General features: G+C 38.8%; 3 protein-coding genes across 9 annotated transcripts in view; 1 reads left to right on the top strand and 2 right to left on the bottom strand.

Moving 5' to 3' along the window:
* Positions 1-1,837: 1,837 nt before the first annotated feature.
* On the bottom strand, positions 1,838-4,458 carry LOC131702972 (zona pellucida sperm-binding protein 2-like). Its single transcript, XM_059005835.1, has 9 exons — positions 4,346-4,458; positions 4,052-4,221; positions 3,304-3,356; positions 3,102-3,229; positions 2,832-3,021; positions 2,602-2,743; positions 2,261-2,354; positions 2,065-2,169; positions 1,838-1,972 (listed from the first exon to the last, which is right to left on the bottom strand). The coding sequence occupies exons 1-9, from the start codon at positions 4,398-4,400 to the stop codon at positions 1,863-1,865; spliced, it is 1,047 nt and encodes a 348-aa protein (XP_058861818.1). The 5' UTR covers positions 4,401-4,458; the 3' UTR covers positions 1,838-1,862.
* An 8-nt stretch (positions 4,459-4,466) lies between these two features.
* Positions 4,467-8,376, bottom strand: LOC117970189 (uncharacterized). 2 transcript variants are annotated; one of them, XM_059005784.1, is made up of 13 exons: positions 8,255-8,376; positions 8,112-8,173; positions 7,934-8,023; positions 7,350-7,477; positions 7,129-7,272; positions 6,935-7,015; positions 6,095-6,265; positions 5,892-5,988; positions 5,576-5,796; positions 5,350-5,500; positions 5,047-5,255; positions 4,815-4,932; positions 4,467-4,738 (listed from the first exon to the last, which is right to left on the bottom strand). In XM_059005784.1, exons 1-13 carry the CDS (start codon positions 8,278-8,280, stop codon positions 4,482-4,484), a joined length of 1,755 nt encoding a protein of 584 aa, XP_058861767.1. In that variant the 5' UTR covers positions 8,281-8,376; the 3' UTR covers positions 4,467-4,481. The 2 variants fall into 2 exon arrangements, with proteins under 2 accessions (XP_058861767.1, XP_058861768.1); XM_059005785.1 differs by having other exon boundaries at positions 4,599-4,932; positions 8,255-8,374.
* A 12,590-nt stretch (positions 8,377-20,966) lies between these two features.
* LOC117962990 (P2X purinoceptor 4-like) overlaps positions 20,967-25,862 on the top strand; it is a 28,797-nt gene continuing 23,901 nt past the window's right edge. For 4 of the 6 annotated variants that reach the window (XR_009309625.1, XM_059005817.1, XM_059005813.1 and 1 more), the window contains exon 1: positions 20,967-21,216. Coding sequence is in view for 4 of the 6 variants with exons in the window: in XM_059005817.1 (XP_058861800.1) it covers positions 21,101-21,216 (116 nt within the window). In the remaining 2 variants the exon portion in view is untranslated. The remainder of the gene's footprint in view (positions 21,217-25,862) is intronic. The other 2 variants (XM_059005819.1, XM_059005816.1) reach the window with 2 other exon arrangements.

The following is a 25,862-nucleotide window of genomic DNA, read 5'->3' as shown; positions in this document are numbered from 1 at the left end:
ACTAGCAGGTGATCTGATAATCTTATTGATGTTATTTTGTGAAAACAATAACACGTTAATACTGTGCTACAAAAAATGACTCGCCGTGTTGTAACTTGTGCGGGTGATGTCATGGGTTGTCATGGCAGCGTCGATCATCACGGGAGGGGTTATCAGTGGTTGTCGGAGAAACGCTGGAGTTCCGCTGGCTTCCGAGGTATCCAACCCGAATATCTAAATCAATACATTGACAACAAAGGAATGTGACATATAAACCTAATGACTACATTAATGAAGCAGTAATACACGACAGGGTGTGTGTGTTATCATGAGGTAATATCACCATGCCTTGGGTGCGTTGGGAGACACTAGACGAAGTCGAGTTCTTGAACCGCCCAGGAAGTGGTGATATATCTCATGATAACACACAGACCCTGGAGTGTATTATTGCTATTATTAAATGGGTCTAGGAGTGTGGTGTTGTTGACAAATGAAGACTTTAAACCTTATTTTAATAATTCACTGAGAGAAGTAGTTCTACAGTAACTAAAAATGGTTAGATTAACAATTAAATATTTGATTTTAAACTGTTTTGTATAATATTTTCTTTTTCGGGGCTTTGCTAATAGTTTCTTGTTTAGGCTTTGTAGATATTGAAGTGGATCATTGTTTCAACGTGTATGTCTGGGTTTTGTCCAGTAGATGGCGCTGCTGCTGCTGCTGTGATGTTTTGTTTAGCAGAATGCAGTTCACGTACCGTGTTACAAACGGTACGGCGCTGCACAGAGCGGTACAAACTGTGCAATTAAAATCTCCGGTAGTACTACAGACGGGCCGCCGATAATCATCTCTGATTAACCCAACATGAATATAAATACAAACCCAGTCTGTTTCAAAGAGCACTCAGAGTGATGGCGCCGGAGAGTCTGATAACAGGTTTAATAATATGAATGTGGCTGCTCGAGTTTTGCATCAAACTCAGTGTCCTCTATATAGTATAAACACATTACACAAGGGGTTGCCAGCGGGTGTAGTGAATTCAGTTCCAATATCTCAGCTCTCTCATAGATATGTTAAAGCTCAAAGAATGGAACTTCTGGTTCAGACTGGTGCGCGGATCTAAAGATTCCCCGCATCGGGTGTACCGGTTTGTTACGGAACGTGTTTCGTAAAATGAGTTTATCCAGTAACAGACAATATAAACCACAGTCAAAACAAACATGAAGAGAACATGTTGCCAAGTAGTGGTTTGTTTAACCAGTAACTCAAATTACTTAAAAAAAACAAACAAAAAAAAACACAACCTCATTTCTATAGTGTTAAAACTGAAGAAGTTAAACTAATACCTTACTTGGAGCTCTCACCAGGGACCACTTTCAGTAAAAGACGTATTAATCTCAGTGAACAAAATGAATACAAACTTGTACTCATAACAAAAAAAAAAAAAAAAAACAAGCAATCAGACCATATAAATCTACACACTTTTTGTGATGCTAGAACAAGGTTTATATATATATATATATATATATATACATATATAAAGGAGTGTTGATAATTTCACCCTAAACTTGCATACTGAAAGCAGCATGTCAAAGCAAAAAGGAACATAAAAAGAGGGTTACAACTCAATGGAGAAGGAAAGTCTTTGCCCCCAGGTTCACTCAGTGAATTAATGAAGGGTCCTTGAATAACACACCATATTGAGAATGGCCTGATCAGGAAACAAGCAAAGCATTCAATGCAGTAAGAGGAGAGAATCCCATTAACATGGCCATTCCGACACTCACCAATATATAATCTATGTAGAATTAGTCAAGCACCCACCAAAAAAATAAAAACAACACACAATCCAAAAAAGTCTTTAAAAGCAAGATTTTTATTTATCAATACACACGTTTGGGCATTTTCCAAAAATATACAACTCCAGCTACAAAGACAACCACTGGACACACACCCATTGCAGCTCCCAGAAGGGACCACACATTGAATTGGCCTGCAAGAGAAGAAAGAAATAGTTAGTGGAATATAAAGAGATAGTTATATATTTCACTTGAACTGCAATTGTGTTCACATCATGCATATTACCGCTTCTAGGCATAAAGTGAAGGGATCCATCTCTCTTCAGCTCAATTGGGCCAGAAGACACCAATGCCTTTACTGCACCACCATCCATCCCTTCAGCACTGCGACCTACAGGAGGAATTAGGAGTCCATCAAAACAAATGGACAAAAATGCATGCAAAATGTCGTCCCCCCCCCCCCTCTCAAGCAGAGCTCTTACCAAGCCTCTGTTTCCCTGGAATGCACCGTCTGCTACAGAGGCTGTCTGATGGCCGGTTTGAATCACATATCACAACACTGCAGTGGAAGTAAATCTGAAAGACAGCACACCTTGTCAAGTAAAACAAGCATCAATAGATCAGGCAGGACCATCATCCAATGAGGATTACTGAATTGAAAAACAAATATATTGCATCATAGTAAGTGTTTCTTGCAAATGTGCAGTTATAGGTTTTCATTCCAACTCACTAAAGATGTGAGCACAGTGACCATTTGCTGCTTGCAAAGCAATCCAAACCAAGCATTGTGGTATAAGATCCCCATATCAACACTCCACTTTACCTGTCCTTTCAGTGCATCCCGGCCGCTTGTGAAGGAAAACATTTTCACTTCAAACCTCTTCAGATGGGAAGGGAACAGCACTCTTGCATTGCTGGAGACTGGGTGAAAGATGGTCAAGTACTCATCTGCAGAGTTCTCACAGCTAGAAAGAGAAAGTAGGTCAGGAGCACATCAGCCACAACTCCAATTCATAGGTTTTGTAGCAGCAATATCATATTCCAGCATCTTACCTGTCCACAACAACATCCCACTTTGGAGAGCTATTCCTGTCAGCAGAATAGGTTGCCCAGCAGTTCTCCAAAAACAATTCAACCTGTGAATCCCTGCTGTACAGGAGCTCTACCTCAAAATACAAGGGTGTTCGCAAGTACTTCACAACAGGGTAATCCTGAGCTCCATAGAAGTCGTTGTAGGTTGAATCTGCAGAGATGCAAGGGAGAATTTTATAGGTGGAAACACGCTACTAGAGCATCTATATTATTTCAATTGCCAAGTCCTACCCAATGCAAGCTGCATGATGACCGCAAGGTCACCCAAGCCAGGCTGGACTACAGGTGCAGGATTATTCTGGTACAAGAACTGTACTACCTTGCTGTCATTGACCAGATAGTGACAGGCAACTCTCAACCTGGAAAGAGGAGATGGGGTTAGGAGAGTTTCAGGCTCAACCACAAGGATACTCACTTTGATTGCAATCCTTACCGGTAAGATGTGAACAGCACTTCATTCTCATAAGTCAGGAGGTTGTTGTCAAACTGAAAGAGAAATCAAAGACCCAGGTTGCAATGAACTTGTAGATTTAGTATGGAGCTGCATACCAAGTTGCAGACTAGCTAATATGGTACTCTGGATCATCCCCAGCTGTGTACTAACCTAGTACCAATTTCACAATTTAAAAATAAAAAGCGTTGGTTATGAATATTGCAATTTCATAATTGAACACTTTTTCGGGACCTCATGATTGTTACAGTTAGTATGATACCTCAAGCCTGTCTACAGAAACTGCTAGACTAATATGGTATTGTTTTAGTAAACTCTAGGAGGGCAACAGCAGTTATTTTGGATTTGTTGCAAATACACATTTGAATACACAGCTGGTGACTCTTGAGCTGCAGTTGGTATCAACTCATGTATTAGTTTAGTCCCGGCCTCACCACGGGATCATCCCCAGTAAGTACGCTCTTTCCAGTTCACCGCTATTGACCCAAAGGTCTCTAGGCAGCACATGCAATGCCATAACCAAGAGTCATGTGTCACAACGCCTTTGTCAACTGGACAAGCAGTTCAATACAAAGGTGGCATCCTTCAGATGTCCACAATTCATGCAAGTAATTCAGCGGATAGAAACACAGGTCACCATGGCTCCCCAGACTGATCCAGGGGTGTTGGGGCCACCTTGTCAATATGTTGAACCTCCTCATAATATGGTTTTAAATGTGTCAATACTAACCCTTCTAGTTGTGCCACAGGAGTTGACATTGAAGTAGAAAACCGCATTGATAGCATCAGACTGAAGAGGCCGGCAACTTGGATCCCTCAGAGTTAGTTGACTTGGAGACAAGCTGGGGACAGATTCCACTTTCACAGCAAGAGCTGCCATAGTTCCATTGGTGAAGCAATCTGAAACACAGCATTTGGAACCAGGTTAAGGAAACAGATTATAGCTTCAATACCACTTCATGCAGCCTTTTTCCAATCTCAAAAGCAGCTATTCTAAAGAATGCTTTGTTCGCAGGAGAGTTACCAATCATCTTTGTAGGGAAACTGCAGGACAGGGAGAAGTCAGCCACCACAACCATGGTCCCAATATCCTTCAAGGTCAAGTCAAGCCTGCTTCTGATGCCTGAAGAACTGATCACCTACAGAGACAATACATCAGGTCAGTAATGTGTTGAACCCAAAACAGCTAACACACATTTTAAAGTTCCATCACTTACTTCATATGTGGCATCAACTGAATTGTATGGGACAGTCATCCAGAAATTGGTAGAGTTGGCATTATACTTGTACAGGGCAAGCAGACTTCCACCAAGTTCTCTTGAGCCCACAAAAGGAATCCAGTTGCGACCCATGTTGCCATATGTTACCATGGTATAGAATGCAGCACCATCACAGTAGCCAGTTACTGTAGGTGGAACTGCAAGAGGAATTGTCACGGCAATGGACTGGATTGGTTAGAAAAAGGTAGTTGTAGACCACAGTCAGGCACTTACTGATGTCTTTGAGAATGGCTTCGACTACAGCAGGATGAGTAAAGGGTGTATTCTCTGGCACTATTTTCAGCAAGTAGGTCAGGGGCAGAATGTAGGTTCTGGTGTCTGGAGGAGTTACCTGAAAGAGAAAGGGTTTGTAGTATTAAACCCAAAGTCAAACAGCAAGCAAAACGTCCACAGGAAGCAAGTGTTTTCAAAGGGCAATAGGATGGTTTAACAGGTGGGATGTTACCTTTTGCTTCACATTGGGGTCCTCAAATGGCACCTGGAGAGTGTAGGTCTTGGATCCATTGGGAAAGACATGCTCCTGGACATTATAACCTTTTAGGTTGGCTTCTGGCACAGTTAACGTCTCTGGTCCAACTATAATTTTGACCAGCTCCACATCAGGCAGGAATGTCCCCAGGGTCACATTGAACACTCTGGCTTTAGGAACAGTGTCTGAAATTAAAACATGCAGTTAAAATGAAGGATATGAAGTGGAGCACTGCAACAAATCCCTTTGATTTACTGCATGTGGACCGGTTCTACATACGGTTTGTGACAACTGGTGGCCGAGGCATGAAAGGAGTGGTTATTGGATGAAGTACTGTGTACTTGGTCTTCTCAGGCCCATCTTGCCAGGTATGCTCCAGCATTGGTTCAATAGAGTAAGAGATCACATAGGTGTTGTCCAATACATGGCTCTGAAAGCACAGAAGCATCTTAGGAAGAAAGCTTTAAAATGAGAAGGATTTAGAAGATGTTGAACTTCTACATACCTTGTAATATCCACCAACAGCTCCCACAGGAATTTTTACAGTGATTAGCTGGGGACTGACATCCAGTTTATAATCTCTACTATGAATCGTTGCAGGGTCAAGCTTGCGGCCATCAACTCCCATTTGGACATCAAGGGTAGTAATTTGTGGTGTCGGAACAAGAGGAGGCAGAACACGGGGAACATTCCATGTAATCATCTGTTCTGTGAAGGCTGTTCCATCTGACAGAAAAGAACACCATAGACTTGGTATAGAAAATTCATACTTAAACCTAGAATAGTTCTTGAGCACCGTTGCCCTCCATAAACTTACTCACCAGTAGGACATGTAACTGCAGTGTCCACCATCATGACCATCCATCTTTGCTTATAAAAGGTGGTTGATCTTAGCACAGCCATTGGTACAGTTTGGATCTGTTGGAGGGGAGGGGGAACTTTTACTAAAACAAAAGCAAGATTAAATCTACCTTCATAGTCTGGATATACTGTACTAGACAACAATGAAGCCTAGACTACTTACCACCTGAGGCTGGCTTTCTGTGGAGTTGTATGCAGCTCTAACCAGAATTCGAGTTGGTGTAGTGTTTATGCCATAGCCATTTGTCATGGCCTGAGCAACAGTCATAGTTGTCTTTCTATTTGCTGAGAGATGGAACACAATTTTCCAGATGCTGTTGTCAGCAGCAGTTGCCTAGCAAAGAAAAAAACCTCATTAGAATAAGGAGTTTGAACACAAAGCATCCCCAGTCTAAAGGATTTGTCACAAATGGCTTGTTTAATAAACAGGAACTAAAACTGAAAGGTGAAAGTTTAACAATGTATCACTCAAACTGTTCTATGTTCACCGGGCATCTCCAATAGAACAAAGTAAATCCTCAAATACAACTGCGTACAAAAGCCTATGTGAAAACATGTTGTCTGGATCCGATACAGGCAGAGTTTACAGCCATTCATTTGTACTGCACCTTAATACATCAGTGTACCAAACTTTAGGACAATACCTGAAATTGCACCTATGCAGCAGTCCTCAAAAAGGTATATCAGGACACATTTAGCATGAAGGGTTTATAACCCTGCACATATGAAGCCACTACCTCAGTGGTTGAAATACAAGGCTTACACCAACAAGAAAGGGTTAATTTCTCCAATCAATTTCTATCAAAGCAATCACAGAATACATGTATGCAAAGCCAATGCCTTAAATGTCACACAATTCCAATATGGCCACCCTCTTGGGAGACAGGTTAAAGTTAAGGGGGCCGTTAGATTTTGCTTCCTCTAGACGAGACAGTAGAGTAAACTTCAATAGGCAAGACCAAGGGGACATGAATGAAGAAAATGCAAAGTCACATGATTCTACCTCTGGGTACGCAAGGGACCAATCAGGATCATCTTGAACAAAGTTTGGCTCAATGAGTGGCACCCCTCTTCTCACAGAAACCTAAAGAGAATTCACATTAGTCATGAGTGAAGTACTTCTGCAGTGACAATTAAATACCCACACAACCCAACAAGTTATACTGAACAGCATTATCACATCCCGACAGCCCTTACCTCCATGTAGTTTCTTTCACACAGAATCTCCCTCTCTGCCCATGGAGAATAGTGGCATGTCATGCTCTGAACATAGGAGGAAGCTGAAGTCATAGCACTGTTTGAGAAGACACTGATTTGTACTGTCAGCTTGTACGTCTCATTCTGGAAACAAAGGCTAAAGTTAGTCCCAGCATGTCACCATTAGAAACAGGTTTACAAGAAATAAAATGATGACTCACTGTGTTCTGAACAAAGCAGCTCAGCACAGAAGCAAGGAACTTGGCATTTCCCAAGAAGTCAACGGTTAAGCTATATCCACACTGTGCAGCCAGTCTTGGAGAGAGGGATACAAGCACCCCCTTATTGTCTATGGGAAAAAATTCAGTTGGCCTTAAACTGTACACGTGATCAAGCAAGGTAGAGATATAACAAAGTGAACACCCCGACCGCCCCGTTCCATCTACTTATTGAAATTGTCATAACTATTCCATCTACTAAATGCAATTTTATAAAAACGATTCATACAAGTAGAATTATACGCCCATTTGGAACAGTGGGTTTAGTGTAAATGATGTCTATTTCTGCGCACTTGCAGTCAACAAATCTGACTAAGGCTGTAGCAGCACAGGTCTACTTAGTGAGATCAGCAACATGCTTCTAAAACTAAGGCAAGAGCCTTTCATACCCTGCATCCTAAAAAAAACAAAGCCTGGTTGCTGTCATACAGCGCAGGAGTGCTCTGTATTTAATTCAGGTTATTACATTACGAGTCAACAGGCTTTGTACATCAAAAGCTTTCCATTCAAGAAAAATGATCACTCACCAATCACATTGATGCGAAAATACTTTCCAACAAAAGACTTCTCCAACATCATCATCATAACACTCCCTTGACATTCTGTCCTCACCGAGCCTGTAGAAGACAACGATACTTGAAAACACACAACCGGCAAATAAACAGGAAGCTGAAAGCTGTTGTGCTGAAGCGACCGTTATCGTACCTAGAGGGGCACAAACTTGCGTCCAAACTTCTGTGACTAACACTGCTAATAGCAATGTTATTCTGCATTGGAAAAAAAAAACGCAAGTGAGAAACACACAATAAAATGAACGTTTCTAAAGTAGAGAAAAGATCAACAATTACCCAAATCTAAGACAACACGGCATCATTAAATCCAAGGCAGCCCCGACCGTGAACTTTCACCGTTATAAAGAAACAATAATAAAAACAAACCCGTCAGTAGCTGAGTTTGGGGTTCCTTAGAGTGCAATGGGGTTATAAAGAGGTTCAGGTGCTAATGGGATCTAATTAGCTGCAATTGATGCACGCACCTCTTTCATATTAGTCCTCTAATTTGCAATCAGTACGTTAATTAAAACTGATAATAATAATAATAATAATAATAATAATAATAATAATAATAATAATAATAATAATAATAATACTTTTTAAATTATATTACAACCCATTTAGAAGATTGTACTTTGAATTGAAGTTTGGCAGAAGTACGTGCAGATCAAACTGGACTGTCACCTACAAGGACTGTCTGATTAAAGGCTCAGCTATGGAGGCATGTAGTAAACAAACCCCAATGAATAATAAAAAGCAGGCCGCGCAAATGAAGAAACACATTTATATCATGCAGGAATCCAGGCAGATGTGTTGCCTGCGCCAGTGTGAGGGGACGAGAATGACATCTCGAGTTCTGATGTGAACATCCACAAGTCAATTACACATTTTTACAATTTCACCAGACTGATAGGTAGGCTAAGCAGACATTAATGTAAACAATTTATTTGAGGCCACTTGATTTAAGAAACAGTGCAAAGCATCTCTTTCGCATGTCAGATTTGCCATGAAAGGGGCAGTCCCGGGGAATAGAATGACCAAGTGACAAATGGAAAGCACAGCGCTTAACCTGAAATACAACGCGCAGAATTGATTTAGAACAGACTAAACACAAATCGGATGGCGTGCTGGAAATTTGAATTGTAATCAATTTATTTAAGATTTCAAGTTCCCATTTCAATTTTTGAGCTTAATTACATTCATTATTTTATGTATAATTCATTCAATTAGTGTGTTGAGCATTTTCAATTTGGCATTTTATCTTCGAGTGTTGTGCTTTGTCTATTTGACAGCTGTTATTTCAATTCAAATGTTGAACTTTGTCGTTGATGTTTGACGCTCTGGCTTTTGAAGTTCACATTTTTGTTACATTCCACCTCTCATAGGTTTGAACACAAACGGGTTTATTTGTGAAATTGTCAGATTGTTTATTGTGTATCCAGCGATCATCTGAACTAACTGGTTCAGTGGTGTGTTCCCGTGAATAGACAGCACATGTCTGAGGGGGGGTGTTCTGTTCAGCGGTGCATTTCTGTGCGCTCCCCAGCCCGGCCAGCTCTCCCTCCCACCCGATCTGCAATCTTGGGAATATCTTGGTAGCTTTGACCAATCATAGCCCGTGTCACTACCAAGAATTGACCAGGAGCGAGCCAATCAGATTTCGCAGAGCTACCACGAATGAAGTGACGGAATTATCCAATCAGATCTCGTAGAACTCCCAAGAATCCTGCGCGTTCTCAACGGCGGGAGATTATTGAATCGTGAAGACTTTTGGTTTATTTCGAAATACAATCATCTGAAGGGAAGAATTTTATTACAGTATTATTTTAATTGTCACTAGTACTGTACGTATAGTCACCAAAAATTAAAAAAAAATGGCAATAATAATATATGTTCGTATTGACATTTTTACAATAGGTGTCAGTTCTGAGTGTTAAAAAAATGTAATATTTACAACAGCTAGAAACTTGTTTGAGGGACTGTTTTATCCAAAGCGCAATTATATTTAATACATTTCTCCGTTATAATGTTACTGTAATACTTGTATCCGGGACAACAGAAATCGTACCATGGTAAAATAAATAGTACCATATAGTACCGTGGTGTAGTGTTGCATTATACTGTAGATACCAGGATACTTCTTAGAAATAAAAAGGACAATCATATTATCATGATGGTACTGCATTATAGTACCAGAATAGTGCATTGTACATTGATAGTATCGGATACATTGTGTTTTTCTATCATTTATTTTTAATTATGTATCCATGAACGTTATAGTACTGTATTTAACTTCAGGTTTTTAAGTCTAATTTAGTTTCATTGAAAAATGATCTTGTTTTGAAAGCAATACTTAAAAAATGTGAACATGGATACTCCATGCTTTTTAAAAAAAATAATCTCTCTTTTTCAACAGTAAGTCCCTTTTGTCATTGTATAGTAGTGTTTATTTGTTTTCACCCAGTGAACCCCTTTTTGATTTCTTGTTGTTTTGTGTAGAAACCTTTTATTTGGCCATTGTGACTATTTTGTGTTTAGGCTATTTGTTTAATTGAAGTCTTTTGTTTAACTGCAACCTTGCTATTTTGTCACAAATGCTCTTTTTTCAGGTTCAGATGGAACCCTTGTTTAGAAGAAAGGCTGATGGCAGACTCAGCCTGACTGATACAAAGTAATCTATAAGCTGGTATCGCCCCAGAAGGTTCAACCATGTAAGTTCGAATTTGAATCAATGCTTATAAAAATAATGATCTTCACATTATAACTACTTTATAGGTCTCCCTTTCAGTGCTAATTTCATTATCGATTACAATGCATTTTTATAACTGATGGTGTGATTTAAACTTGGGTGCTATATAATGAATGTTCTAGTATACACATATCAAATACTGGCATTATAATATTTCGAGGAAAACAGTCAGTTGATATAAATGATATGTGGTCCAGTTACCATACCAGGTACCTATTGCTGTTGTTTTTCAGCTCTGATGACTGGTGCTGAACTGAGCAACCAAGAACTCCAGAAAAATCGTATCTTCTTATACTGGACCATGCAAATACACAGGTACAGTGAACTTGATAAAGGATTGTCAGTATTACCATTAAAACTATAGGAATAAAGCTGCTAAATTTTTAGCGCAATTTTCTATGAAATTCCACACAGGAGTTGGTAGCAGTGTTTGATTTTTATAATCTTTCATAAATAATTATAAGGTAGCTGCATTTCTTAATTACAAATACAAAATTAATTAATATTACATTTCGCAATCAAGGATGATGTAATGCGCAAGGATACTTGTCTTTCATAAGAGCTGAAATAAATTATAGCGCTTTGAGATTATATATGTTACTAGCGGATTGTTTAGAAATGTACTTAATTATAGTACAACTTTTCTAAAAAAACAATGTTATCTCGAGAAAGGAAGCTTGTCAAGCCGAAATAGCTCAGCTGGGAGAGCGTTAGACTGAAGATGTAAAGGTCCCTGGTTCGATCCCGGGTTTCGGCAAACAGCAAGAATATTTTTCTGTTTTGTATTATTTTGAACTAAAAAACAGAACACATTTTCTTCTTCAGTGTAATTGGAGGAAATAATAACATATTACAGTGCCATCTTCTAATGGGATTAAGAAATGCAAAAAGCATCGTCCCTGGGTGGGCTTGAACCACCAAACTTTCAGTTAACAGCCGAACGCGCTAACGGATTGCACCACAGAGACCAACCTGTTAAACCACCAAAGCATACGGGAGATGCTGCACAACGTGATCGAGGGAGCAGAAAGCCGAAACAGACCACATCTAAGAAGAAAGCAACACTGGGCAGGAAAGTCTGTAATCACAATTACATGTATTCAAACCAATGCAAGCAAATTTCAAACCATTTATATTTATTCCCAAATAACACAAACTCTTCCATTGCTAAAAAAAATATAAAAAAAACTCAGTTTGTGCTTCTCGGAAGGCATACGATGGAGGGCGCACTGCAGTTTTTCAGCCTGGGGAATATTACAAATTAGGAACTGTGCTTTAAAATACAGATGTAGGGCGGACGTCTCTGTTACAAAGAATTGACACACTGTATGTATCTCCATAATGCGTTGGGACTTAATACGCAGATACATTAAAACTATTTGGAGAATGCGGGCATCGATCCCGCTACTTCTCGCATGCTAAGCGAGCGCTCTAACATTTGAGCTAATTCCCCCTGAATTATGCCAGCGATTCTCATAGGCTTCATCGCAGCTTGATTTGAGCAATTCAGATTGTTGGCAATGTAATCTGCGATTTGCAAATTCAAAAAATAAATTAATTAACTAAATAGCAAATATTTCGACGAGAGGCATGTTTTCAATTTCTTCAAAAAGTAGTCTCAGCTCGTTGATTCAGTCGCTTTAAAATCCATCTCTGTATCCCGATGCAGCAGCGCTGTGTGCTGTGGCTCGAGTTTGTTTGACGAGGCAGGCAATGCAAAAATGCCAAAATTTGCTTTTGTATCACATGACAAACTTAAGGTATGCTTTAAAATAAAATTGAACTGTCAGAAGTGGGATTTGAACCCACGCCTCCACTTTGAGACCAGAACACAATTCTTTGGAAATACAGAGTCTTTGAGTCTGGCGCCTTAGACTACTCGGCCATCCTGCCAAGCTGCACATACTACAGCAGAAAACCACATTATTTATTTCAGCACAGCCTAGGGTTGTCATTATCACGGCCCGATTGGGTTTATTACGCACATACTATTTGTTTATTTAGCAGACGCCTTTATCCAAGGCAACTTACAGAGACTAGGGTGTGTGAACTATGCATCAGCTGCAGAGTCACTCACAACTACGTCTCACCCGAAAGACGGAGCACAAGGAGGTTAAGTGGCTTGCTCAGGGTCACACAATGTGTCAGTGCTTGAGGTGGGATTTGAACCGGGGACCTTCTGGATACAAGACTTTTTTGTTTAACCACCGGACCACACAGCCTCCTAACTGTACATAGTGTAAAAAAGAAAGGGATTGAAGCCAACCCAAAAAAGTAAGATTATGTATTTCAATATTGTTATAGCTATGATGCACGCATTTTACAATAGCAATTGGTATATGACAATGATCAATAAGTAATTTTGTTGCAATACTGTATACAATGTGAACAGAATCAGACATTGATCAGTTGCCTCGAAAAAACATCTACCCGGGACGTTGAAAAGAATTGTGGGAAATGTGGGCTCAGGCATAGAAGCAAAGGTATATTTCAAGGTCTTAAAACAACATTTCCCACAATTCTTTTCAACGTCCTGTCCCTGCCTATTGGCTTAGCATCGCAGAACAAGCAGGGGCGGCACATTCAAATGTCAAACTGTACAGTCAGACGCGGAGCATTTAGCTTGTTTGTTTTTACGCTACTGACTGTCTCTGTTGAACCGAATACTGTTTTGTTTTTAGCCGTATTTTTATTTTCATCGGCAGACGTGCTCTGGATGCAGGCACAGTGCTGACATGTCATTTCCTAAAATTATATTAAGCAAGGTTTCGGGTAAATATATAAAGAAAAAAGGGAGTGTATATTTGAGCACTAGTACAACAAGACCATGTACGGAATTAAAATGAATGGACTATAGAATAGTCTTTTTTGGGTTTTTTTTTTGGAACAATTTAATTGGTTTAAAAGCAAAAAAGATTATCCATAAACTAATGTTAACAGAAAATACATATAAAAATAGAATTTCGACAAAAGCTGCCGGGAAGCACTGTCGCTGCTGATTGCTTGTTTCTACGCGCTTTGAAAAGGGAGTCTCGTCTTCCAGAATATCACTTACAATGTGCGCCATCAAAAATAAGAATAAAGTTTCTAAAGAAGATGATTTCAGCAAGCTAAAACACCACACGAACACTTGTCATGTGACACTTTCTATATTGGCTTGCTAGCTTGCAATGGTCTGCTGGTCCGCGGCGGTGCGGCACTGAGCGCTGGTTTAACATGTTACAGGTGTTACACACCAGCGCCAGTAGCACTGAGCGCTTTTCACCTCCAGCGACAGTGTGTCACTGACGCTGGCATGCGTATCTGGTGTTAAACGAACCATCTGAAATGGTTCTATATAGACACTTTTAGGGTTCCATATATGAAGCACGCCAAAGAACCTTAAAAGGTTATAGAACTCTTTATTCTAAGAGTATACTAGCATGCGCTTGATGCGTAGGCTACATAACTCTGAATGTTTGTAGCAATTGACACAATAATATATAACGCAAATGCAAATTACAAAATGTACACTACATAATCTGATGGCAAGAAAAATAGAACACAAATTAGTTGTATTTATCTTTATTAATAACAGCATGTTATATTATTTTACATAATGTTAGTAGTGTACGCTATATGTGCTATCACCATGTTAATTTTTAACCAATGAGAATGCAGCATTTGGTTTTGACAGGTCCCCTAGCCAATCAGAATCGACCAGAGGTTCCGACTCCCAGTTTCGGTCATGTGTTTGTAGTCTTTAAGCAATTCCGGAAGTCCCACCCTCCCGTCAAAACTAAAATGTATCAAGTGTTGAAAAAATTAAATGAGTAAAAAGGGAAAACAAAAATGTATAAAATGTTGAAAAGATAAAGCACGTTTTGAAAATAAAATGAGCAGTAAAATGTTAAAAACAAGTTTACAATGCATGTGCTTAAAATGAAAAACCGTTTAAAAACAGAGAAATGTGAATTGTTAAAACCTGCAGAGAACAGAGAACCGTGTCTGTTGAAAAAAGACTAAAAACGTGCTAAACAGTTTAAAACACTTCTTAACTACCACATAGATAGATAAATAAATAAAACAAAGTAAGATGTGAGAACCTGTAGACATTGTTAACATTTAAAAAAAACGTATTTTACATAGCTTTAGACCTAAGCACAAGTTCCAACTTTGTTACAATGTATTTGCTTAAAGAATTTTTTTTTTTTTTTTTTTAAATAAAATACTACAAACCTTAAATGTGTCTGCGGGAAAGAGAACACTGCTGTACACTAATCTGTGCCCTGCAGGAGCTAAGGGCGTCGCTCGAAGATAAGAAACTAGGGGAACCCCAGCACTGGCTAGCAGCATCGCTGGGCATGTGCGAAGGGTGTTGCTGGTACGTCTGTTCGAAGATAAGAAACGGTACAGAACCAAACGGCGAATCTCTGCAATAAATGGTAAAAACAAGGTTGCAATGCAGTTACTTAAAAATGAAGAACAATTTTAAAAGGGGAGAAATGTGAATTGTTAACACGTGTAGAGGTTGCATGTCCAGAGCTATTTTGCGGCGACACAGAAGGAAGCGACACAGGATGGCTTTAAACAGAGCAGTGTGTATATTTAATAAAGACAAAATGTTTAAAATAAGGAACAACCTGTTAAAAATGTACATACTTACTTAACCCAACACAAACAAACAAACAAACAAACAAACAAACAAACAAACAAACAAGGGCTCTGCACTCTTGACCGGAGGGTCGTGGGTTCAATCCCAGGTGGGGGACGCTGCTGCTTGAGCAAGGTACTTTACCTAGATTGCTCCAGTAAAAAAAATAACACCCAACTGAATAAATGGGCAAGTGTATGTAAAAATAATGTGTAAAAAATAATGTAATTTAATTGGTTTAAAAGCAAACAAGATTATCCATAAACTAATGTTTACAGAAAATACATATAAAAAGAGAATTTCGACAAAAGCTGCCGGGAAGCACTGTCGCTGATGATTGCTTGTTTCTACACGCTTTGAAACGGGAGTCTCCTCTTCCAGAATATCACTTACAATGAGCGCCATCAAAAATAAAAATAAAGTTTCTAAAGAAGATGATTTCAGCAAGCTACAACACCACACGAACACTTGTCATGTGGCACTTTCTGTATTGGCTTGCTAGCTTGCAATGGTCTGCTGGTCCGCGGCGGTGCGGCACTGAGCGCTGGTTTAACATGTTACAGGTGTTACACACTGAGCGCTGGTTTAACATGTTACAGGTGTTATACACCAGCGCCAGTAGGCACTGAGCGCTTTTCACCTCCAGCGACAGTGTGTCACTGACGCTGGCATGCGTACCGGGTGAAAATGTAAGCAAGTTTATCTTTGACAGATATTTACAAATCCCTATATTTATAATAAAGAATGAACAGTTAAGGGTTTGGAATGAACTTTTCTTCGTGTTGACAGGATATTTGTGTTAATAATCTCAAGAGTGCGATGTACGTCAGAGGCATCGACAGACATGTTAACACATGGACGCTACAGCGTTTGACAGCTGACCAGTTTGTGTGGCATAGAGGATGGACTAAACTAATATCTCGACACACAAAGCATAGTGTTTACAGCTGGGCATTAGATACAATTTGATCATGTAAATGAAGCACGTTTTACTATGGAGGTGACATTGGTACCTAGTTTCACTTCAGTCGTGTTAGAATTCCCCTGGTAAAAATGAAACGGTGGCACTACCTCCCAGCTCAGGGAGATATTTATGTTCCTTCATTTCAGTGCATTCAAACTTTAGCTTTTTATGTTCAGGATCTTTGAGGAGGAGCCCCTCTGTCAAAGAGTCTGCATACTGTATTGTGAAGAATGTGGTTATCAAGTGACTGCATTACACCCCAGATAGGGCAGGTGTAAGTTAGATAGCCACGAGAGACGACAAGTTAAAGAAGAGCCCCTCACCCCCTTGTTTTTACACACTCTGTTTTAACAAGTCAATTTGTAACCAAGAAAAAATCCTTAATGTGAATTTAGGATACCTTCATAAATTATTCTTTGCAAAGAAAATGCTTAACATCTGCTTAAAGTATTTGTTGGTGTTTTCTTTATATATACATATTGGATATATGAGTGTTTGTAGACAAAATGCACGCATACAGAATGCAAAATGTGTGCTCACACACCCCGAACTATGTGTGTGTTGCAAATAAATAACAAGAAGCAGCGGATCCGTCCTGTAACGTGGAAGCGCAATACAAGCGAACCGTTTCACAGGATGTGGATAAGTACCTGTTTGTAAATATTGTAAATGTTTTGTAAGCAATGTTTTCTGATGACTAAATTGGAATATTTTTTAATTTATTGTTTTTTTTAAGATTTCAGTTTGCATAACTGAATTACTGGCACCACATGTTTCAATACTACACAGTAGTTGTTTGCAGAACACTGACACAAAACCGTTTCTAAAAGGACAATAATGTGAACACCATGAGGTCGGTTGGCCACTTGGCATCTTAAAACACCACATTTTCTTAGCTGACATCACAAACTGGACATTCTCAAGAACACCCATCCCAGCTAATGAGGGGCCCAACTAGCATTTCTAAAGTTTAGTTATTTTCATCTTGGCTAAAATAACAAACTCTTGAACACCGTAGCTTGGAAAAATATAACTAGCACACACACGCACGCACGCACGCACACACACACACACAGTGTGAAGTGTAAGGGCAACAAAAGAGGATAGTTTTACAGTGTGTGCCCTGTGCTAAGAACTCCACAACAATTGTTTATCGCAATTGCATTGCCGATTCTCTTGTGAAACTGGCTGGACAACCTCTAGATAGCACCGCAGGACACAGCAGGTTGTAGGCTTTGAAATGCGCTGTCCACTTCTTTAGCTGTCTTGCTTGTCAAAGGGCCAGGCCCTGCATCCTTAGACAGCGCAGCTATACATGCTATAATGTAACCTAAAATCATCGTTGAAGTTTCAATACCAGCACATCTCTAATCTCTAGTTCATTTTGCCATTGCTACTCAATGTCAGCAACCACCGTTCTGTTTCTCTTGAAAAATGCTCCCTATTTGGTTTATGCATCGTGTAAGCTTACTGGTCTGTTAACCAATTTGACACTTATTTTCTTTATGCAGACACCCCACTATTCTGCACACTTTTTAACAGGATATCTGGAATAGTTTTTCGTGCAGATTTCTGTAAATGCAGTCCTATGTATGAAAAACTTTAAAACGGGAGTGACATGCTGTGTAACGAGAAGTGTTCTATGTCATTTTATTAACTTTTTAAAATTGTTTAACATTCCCCTCTTTAAAACTGTTCTCATTCTACCTAAAGGAATTACAGCAGACTCTTGTACTTATCGCCTCTAGCCTATCACCACAGGCCAGTGCAATCCCCAGCCCCTCGCTCATGAGGGGGATCTGTCGCTTGTACAATTCTCTCTCAGTCTGCCATGCTCACACAAGAATAGACACAGCCGAAGTTTATCACATTTTATTTTAAAACAGTTTTTTGCTTTAAGTAAATACGTTGTAACAAAGTTGGAAATTGTCTAAAATATGACCGCTGATAGTCAATGTTTGTACCATATTGTTTTGACGTTTTGAAGCTTTAAAATAAATAAACTTAAATAGACATTCATGATCCGTGCATTTCAGCATAAACGCCTGGTTTCAAAGTGTTTAAATACGTGCCTAAAGACTGTTTTGTTCAGATGATAATCCTTCAATCTGTACTTTTGAAAACTTTTGTGTTTTTTGTATACTTCTGTATAAGCTACAGGCCTCTTCAGCATTGCCAAGAGAGACCCAAACTGATCTTTCTGCACAGCTGGGTCAACATATGCCTTATTTTAATTGTATAAATTAAAAAAAAATACATCAACAACTCTATACTTTAGTTTTATTTACCGTTTTACGGTAACAATTTGTTTTCTTTATATCAAAATTGACTTGAAAACTTTAAAACTGTTGTTTTAAAACTAAACACATGGCCCTGAACCGAGGTAAAACTTCTGTAAAAACTACAATCACGTGACAGGAAGGGGCGTGGCGCTTCCACAACGCCCTCAGCACCCTGGGGGAACTGCAGCCACACTCGCAATTCTCTCTGTTTGTTCAGATACAGACAAGCACTGACACTGAAAAGGTTTGTAGCGTCTTATTTTAAAACTGTATTTTTTTTCTTCAGTTTATGTAAACACATTGTAACAAGTCTAACATAGCAGCAGCCGATAGTCAAGGTGTGTATTCTTTTTTTATTTTTTATTTGACATTTTAATGTTTTAAAGCAGGGGTGCCCAAGTCTGGTCCTGGGGGGCCGATGCCCTCCTGGTTTTTGTTTAAACTGTACACTAAATTGATTAATTGGACAAATTAAGCTTCTAATAAGGGCTTGATTGGTCCAATTAAGTAATTTTGGGCACAGTTGCAACAAAAGTCAGGAGGGACATCGGCCCTCCAGGACCAGGATTGGGCACCCCTGTTTTAAACTCAAGACACTTGGTACAGACATTTCAGAAGCCGACCCTGCTGTTTTAGACATGCTTGTACATCCAGCTGTGTAAAATAAATAATGCAAGAAGGTTTTTTTTTAAATGTTAACAATGTATACAGGGTCTCACATTATTATTATTTAATTTAATTTATTTATTTATGTATTTATTTATTTGTGTTGGGTTAAGTATGTACATTTCTTAAACAGGTTGTTCCTTATTTTAAACATTTTGTCTTTTTTCAACAGACACGCTTCTCTGTTTAAGACCATCCTGTGTCGCTTTCCTTCTGTATAGGTCCATTTAGCTCTGTACATACAGCATCGGATCGTTGTTCATTATAAAACACTTTATTTTATTTATTTATTTTTAAACGGACACGCTTCTCTGTGTAATGTACTTGTTTTTAACATTTTACTGTCTTCGTTTTCAAGCTCGTTTATTTTTTCAGCACTTCGTACCCTTTTTGTTTTCACCCATTTTACTGCTCATTTTATTTTTCTGAAATAAAGAATAGAACAAACTGTATACCCTTGTTTTCAAACTTATTTTTATTTTTCTAAAAAGCTTATTTTATTTTCTGAAATGACACATATAACAAAACAATGTATTCTCCTGTTTACCCATTTCACTCTAAATACATTTAAATTAAAAATGAATACCCCAAACCTTTGTTTAATTCGCTATTTTAATGTGATAAACTACAATCATGGAACACGGATTCCAAAAGTGCATTAACAACTACATACACGTGACAGGATGGGAGGGTGGGACTTCCGATATTGCTTAAAGACTACAAACACATGACCGGAACTGGGAGGTGGGACTTCTGGTCCTGATTGGTTAAGGCCGCCTGTCAAAACCAAATGCTGCATTTTCATTGGTTAAAAATTAACATGGTGATATCGCATATAGCGTATTCTACTGACGTCACACGTGAGAAGTTTTGGACATTTTTGCGGGTATTTTATTTGGTTATATTTTGAGTAGTTTTAAAATATTTACGATATGACTAAGCAAAATACTAAGCTGTATGATACACAACCATTAGTGTTTACATCACTGTTGCTAAACATTGTAACAATGACACGCATCAATATTTGTCATATTATGTACATTTCATTATTACCTTGGGCTACAAAGAAAGCACTTTCTAAAAGGCACAGTCTGGTAACAGGCGTTATTGCAAATAAGAATTTGTTCTCAAAGGTTTTACTTGATTAAAGAAAAGGAATGATTTTTCGTATGATTCGTATCAGCGTTATTCCACAATTAAAATAAAAGGCTAAAATTGAGTGCCCCCAACATCTTTAAACAGCTTGTTGAGTAGTAGAAACGCGCTGGATACTGAACTAAACTGCAGCTACGTTTCAGCATGAATGTGACACTGACAGTGTGCCTCGTTCGCCAGAAGCAGTTTTATTGAACAAGTATGTTCACTAAATTTAAGCATTGCCTGTGTCGATGATGATTATATATGAGAAGTGTATTGATATGGTTACCAAACAACCAAAAAAAGCCTTCATAGTTTTTGCAAGTGTACAAATAAAAACTCTCCGACAGCAACTTATTCCGCAGCAAACGGATTCCGAGGATCCCTGGTAATTAAGCACATAAAACACAAAAAGTTTTAATTTTGCAAAAAAAATTGCAAATAATGTAGTTGCTATTTGTTACACTGGGGAACATCAGAGGTGAGTGTGATGTCACAACTTACGCTCCTGCTTGGGTTGGGTTTGGGCGGGTTTTTAGGAAGAATTGGTGAGTTTTTGTAAAAATAGTTGGCAACCCTGTCGAGCACTAGAAAAGGCAGCACTGGTGCTAGTAGTACATGTGACAAGAGTATCTTGCTGCCAGTGTTAAGGAACAGAATTTAGAACACTATATTTATTTTTATTTCTTTAAACAATTTCAGGCACACAATGGGTCTGTGGAATTCCATTAGGTACTACAATACAGTTAAATACTTGCAGATTAAAAGCAAAAAACTGGCATGCCTGAAATGGAGTATACACGGAATCATTTTCATATCGATCTGGTGAGTCACAAGTCAAAGACTTCTACTGACAAAGCACTAATGCTCTGAAAGAAATTGGACATATTTAATTGACGACTTTCCTCTAGTAAAATATCGGGTAAAATGTACTTGTTGTTACTATTAGTAGTACTAACCTTCTTCTTCTTCTTCTTCTTCTTCTTCTTCTTCTTCTTCTTCTTCTTCTTCTTCTTCTTCTTCTTCTTCGTGGTAGTCGTAGTAGTTGTTGTTGTTGTTGTAGTCATAGTCGTAGTGGTAGTATTAAGAATAACACACAACATAATACAATTCATTTATTTACATCACTTCTTTTTTTGTGAAATATCATTAATAAATTCGTTTTTTTTCTTCTATGCTGAAGTAGCATAGTTCAGATCCCTGAATTTGCATTGTTTTGAAACGAAGGTCTTAAAGTGAGACTGGCCACAACGAAGGAGAGAATTATTAAACTATTCATTCCTGTTGTTTGTCATCATCCTGAGTGATTCAGAGTTCTGTTGCTCCCGTATTGAGATTAGTGTTCCTTCTATTTGACAACATATTTGAGTTAAATGCACTTCTACCTATGACATGTAACACTACCATTGCACTAAGATCAAACTATCCGCCTGATTTTCAGAAGGGGCAAAGTGAAAAACATGTCGCAAAACACCTTTGTGACACCAGATAGCTGGCAAGCTGTATTTTCAAAAGCCAGCTGCTCGGAGGCATTTCAGGGTTCGCGCTTTATGAAAATACACTCGCATTACAGCTTGTTAAGCAATTGAAGTCCGCAATTATTCTGTTTTGCAAGTCGAGTGCCGTCCAGCAACAGCTGGGGACAGATCAGGCATCTGTCAGTCTTCTGTGTCAGAGATACTGGCTGATGTCACAGATGCGCTTTTCCGTAGGGCACGGGAGTATAATATTTCCAATTGGAGGTGAGGAACAAAATAGAACCAAACACAAATGCTATCAGTTGTCTGGCTTCCCAGATATGCCCTGGTGTAATAGATTGCACACACGTTGCAATATCGCCGGATTCAAGGAATTAAACTGCTTTCCGAAACATAAAACATCATCATTCTTTATATTATTTACTGAGTCTCACACGTGCAGCCAATACAACTTTAGTACACTCTGTCAATATAAACTTGGTACTTCACGTATTCTCCTAGAATAGGGCACCATCTATTGGCATATCCCGGTATTGCAGGTACACCGACATAACTGAATCCCAGTAACTTAACACAGTATCATTACATCTCCCCTTCTTTATAAGTATTCCAGTGTTTTGTAAGTGCAGGGGTGGACTACCCTGACCCTAGTGGCTATACAGGGATTATTCTGTCCCAGACGCTATCCAGTAAGAATTCAGCTTTCTGAATTCTAACTGGATAGTGTCTCTTCATGAATATAATATTAGTGGGTACAGAATATAATATTAATGGGTACACACTGTATAGGAAAGACAGGCAGGACAGAAGAGGCGGAGGGGTAGCGCTATACATAAGAAATAGTCTTGAAGCCCAGGTGTTCAATCAGGACAAAGAAAACAATGCAGAATCAATATGGGTCAGAATAATGGACACAAATTCAAAGGGAATAATAATAGGAGCATGCTATAGACCGCCAAATTCAGACGCTGAGCAAAATAATCTGTTATACTATGACATTCGAAATGCGTGTAGAAAAGGAGAAGCCATACTAATGGGGGGTTTCAACTTCCCCCGTATAAAATGGGAAAACCCGATGGGGGGCACGACGGACGAAATTGAAATGGTGGAAATGACAAATGACTGCTTCCTAACGCAATTTGTCAAGGCACCGACTAGAGGGGAGGCATGCCTTGATTTAGTCTTTTCAAATAATGAAGACAGAATAACTAAAACAGAGGTCAGAGAGCCATTGGCAAACTCAGACCACAACATGGTCTCATTTGAAATATTTTTTAAAACCCCAAAAGTAATGACTAAAGCTAAGGTTTACAATTTTAGAAAAGCAAACTATGAAGGTATGAAACAGAGACTAACAGAAGTAGATTGGAGTAAAATAGAGAAAACATCCACAGAAAAAGGATGGCTGTTTTTTAAAAATGTAGTACTAGAGGCGCAAAACAATTATATCCCAAAAATAGACAAATCTAAATCTAAAACAAAATGGCCAAAATGGTTTAATAGATCAATTAAAAAAATATTCAGCGAAAAAAGGCACTTTACAGAGCATTTAAAAGGGACCAAAAACAAAGTAGACAGAAAGAGTACTTGGAACTGCAAACATAAGTCAAAAAGGAAGTTAGAAAGGCCAAGAGAGAGATAGAAATCAATATTGCTAAGGGGGCTAAAACCAATTCCAAAATATTTTTCCAATATTATAACAGCAAGAGAACATTCAAAGAGGAGGTTAAATGTCTAAGAGACACAAATGGCAAACTCATAGATGAAGAAAAAAATAGCAAATATATTAAATGATTACTTTTCACAAGTTTTTACAAAGGAGGACACGGACAACATGCCCGACACATTCGACCTGTTCCTATCCAGTTTTAAATAACTTTAGCATAACACAGGTAGAAGTGTTAAAGGGACTAGGAGCTCTTAAAATAAACAAATCCCCTGGGCCAGATGAGATCCTCCCAATAGTACTCAAGGAAATGAAAGAAGTTATTTACAAACCGCTAACCAAGATCATGCAACAGTCTCTTGACACAGGGGTTGTACCGACAGACTGGAAAATAGCAAACGTAATACCGATCCACAAAAAGGGAGACAAAACCGAACCAGGTAACTGCAGACCTTAAGCCTGACTTATATTATATGTAAACTTATGGAAACTATAATATGATCCAAAATGGAAAATTACCTATATGGTAACAATATCCTGGGAGACAGTCAGCATGGTTTTAGGAAAGGGAGATCATGTCTAACTAACCTACTTGACTTTTTTGAGGATGCAACATTGAAAATGGATAATTGCAAAGCATATGTCATGGTTTATTTAGATTTCCAGAAAGCTATTGACAAAGTCCCGCTTAAAAGATTAATTCTCAAACTGAACACAGTAGGGATTCAAGGAAATGCATGCACATGGATTAGGGAGTGGTTAACATGTAGAAAACAGAAAGTACTGATTAGAGGAGAAACCTCAAAATGGAGTGAGTTAACCAGCGGTGTACCACAGGGATCAGTATTAGGTCCTCTGCTCTTCCTAATCTACATTAATGATTTAGATTCTGGTATAGTAAGCAAACTTGTTAAATTTACAAACATTACAAAAATAGGAGGAGTGGCAAACACTGTTGCAGCAGCAAAGGTCATTCAAAATGATCTAGACAGCATTCAGAACTAGGCAGACTCATGGCAAATTACATTTATTAGAGAAAAGTGTAAAGTATTGCATGCAGGCAATACAAATGTGCATTATAAATATCATATGGGAGATACTGAATTTGAAGAAGGGAACTATGAAAAAGACCTAGGAGTTTATGTTGACTCAGAAATGTCTTCATCTAGACAATGTGGAGAAGCTATAAAAAAGGCCAACAAGATGCTCTGATATATTGTGACAAGTGTTGAATTTAAATCAAGGGAAGTAATGTTAAAACTTTACAATGCATTAGTAAGACCTCACCTAGAATATTGTGTTCAGTTCTGGTCACCTCGTTACAAAAAGGATATTGTTGCTCTAGAAAGAGTGCAAAGAAGAGCAACCAGAATTATCCCGGGTTTAAAAGGCATGTTGTATGCAGACAGGCTAAAAGAATTGAATCTATTCAGTCTTGAACAAAGAAGACTACCCAGCGATCTGATTCAAACATTCAAAATCCTAAAAGGTATAGACAATGTCAACCCAGGGGACTTCTTTGACCTGAAAAAAGAAACAAGGACCAGGGGTCACAAATGGAGATTAGATAAGGGGCATTCAGAACAGAAAATAGGAGGCACTTTTTTACACAGAGAATTGTGAGGGTCTGGAACCAACTCCCCAGTAATGTTGTTGAAGTTGACACCCTGGGATCCTTCAAGAAACTGCTTGATGAGATTCTGGGATCAATAAGCTACTAACAACCAAACGAGCAAGATGGGCTGAATGGCCTCCTCTCATTTGTAAACTTTCTTATGTTCTTATGTTCTTATGTTCTTAATCCTCTCCTGATGTTCACTTTTTTCAGCCACTTGTTTCCTTTGATGCTTCACTTCATTTGCTTCAGGTTTCTGTTGTCTTTATCAAATCCCTTCAGTTTCTTCTGTACTGATGCCCTTCTGATTCCACAATGCATGAGTGTGGCTGTGTGCTATTTGTTAGAACAACAGCAGGTCTCCACGTTCTCTCCTCCCTTACCCTCACTGTATGTCCTGGCTGAGGCTTCAGAAGTTTTGACCCTCGGTCGTAGTATTATTTTTTCTTGGTTTACTTTTAGCTTTTGTGTAACTCCTCTTGCTACTTGTGGTTGGAGCAGCTTCTGTGAAGAGGGGAGTCTGGTTTTTGTCCTTTGTCCCACAAGTAATTGAACTGTTGATGCCAAACCCTCCAGTAGTGTGTTGCGATAGTCCAGAAATGTAAGATGTGGATGTTGACAATCAGCTTGGGCTTTTCTTAACAATTCTTATTCTTTTTATTTGCATGGCTTTTTCAGCCTTTCCATTAGATTGAGGATATCTAGGCAATGC

The sequence above is a fragment of the Acipenser ruthenus genome, chromosome 32 (genome assembly GCF_902713425.1).
Source record: "Acipenser ruthenus chromosome 32, fAciRut3.2 maternal haplotype, whole genome shotgun sequence".
Taxonomy (NCBI): domain Eukaryota; kingdom Metazoa; phylum Chordata; class Actinopteri; order Acipenseriformes; family Acipenseridae; genus Acipenser; species Acipenser ruthenus.
The sequence above is the reverse complement of the archived record's forward strand: the minus strand, read 5'-3'. Positions and strand labels throughout refer to the sequence as shown.

Bases quoted from the DNA above. Each gene is read 5' to 3' on its own strand.
- LOC131702972 (XM_059005835.1), bottom strand. From the start codon at position 4,400: ATGGTTGTGGTGGCTGACTTCTCCCTGTCCTGCAGTTTCCCTACAAAG. The intron at 3,230-3,303 runs GTAAGGATTGCA...TCCTCTTTCCAG, and splicing joins GTGCTGTTCACATCTTACCG to GTTGAGAGTTGCCTGTCACT. The intron at 2,170-2,260 runs GTAAGAGCTCTG...TTCCTCCTGTAG, and splicing joins TCCAGGGAAACAGAGGCTTG to GTCGCAGTGCTGAAGGGATG.
- LOC117970189 (XM_059005784.1), bottom strand. From the start codon at position 8,280: ATGATGCCGTGTTGTCTTAGATTTGG. The intron at 7,273-7,349 runs GTGAGTCATCAT...CTTTGTTTCCAG, and splicing joins GCTGCTTTGTTCAGAACACA to AATGAGACGTACAAGCTGAC. The intron at 4,739-4,814 runs GTAAGTGCCTGA...TTCCTCTTGCAG, and splicing joins AGCCATTCTCAAAGACATCA to TTCCACCTACAGTAACTGGC.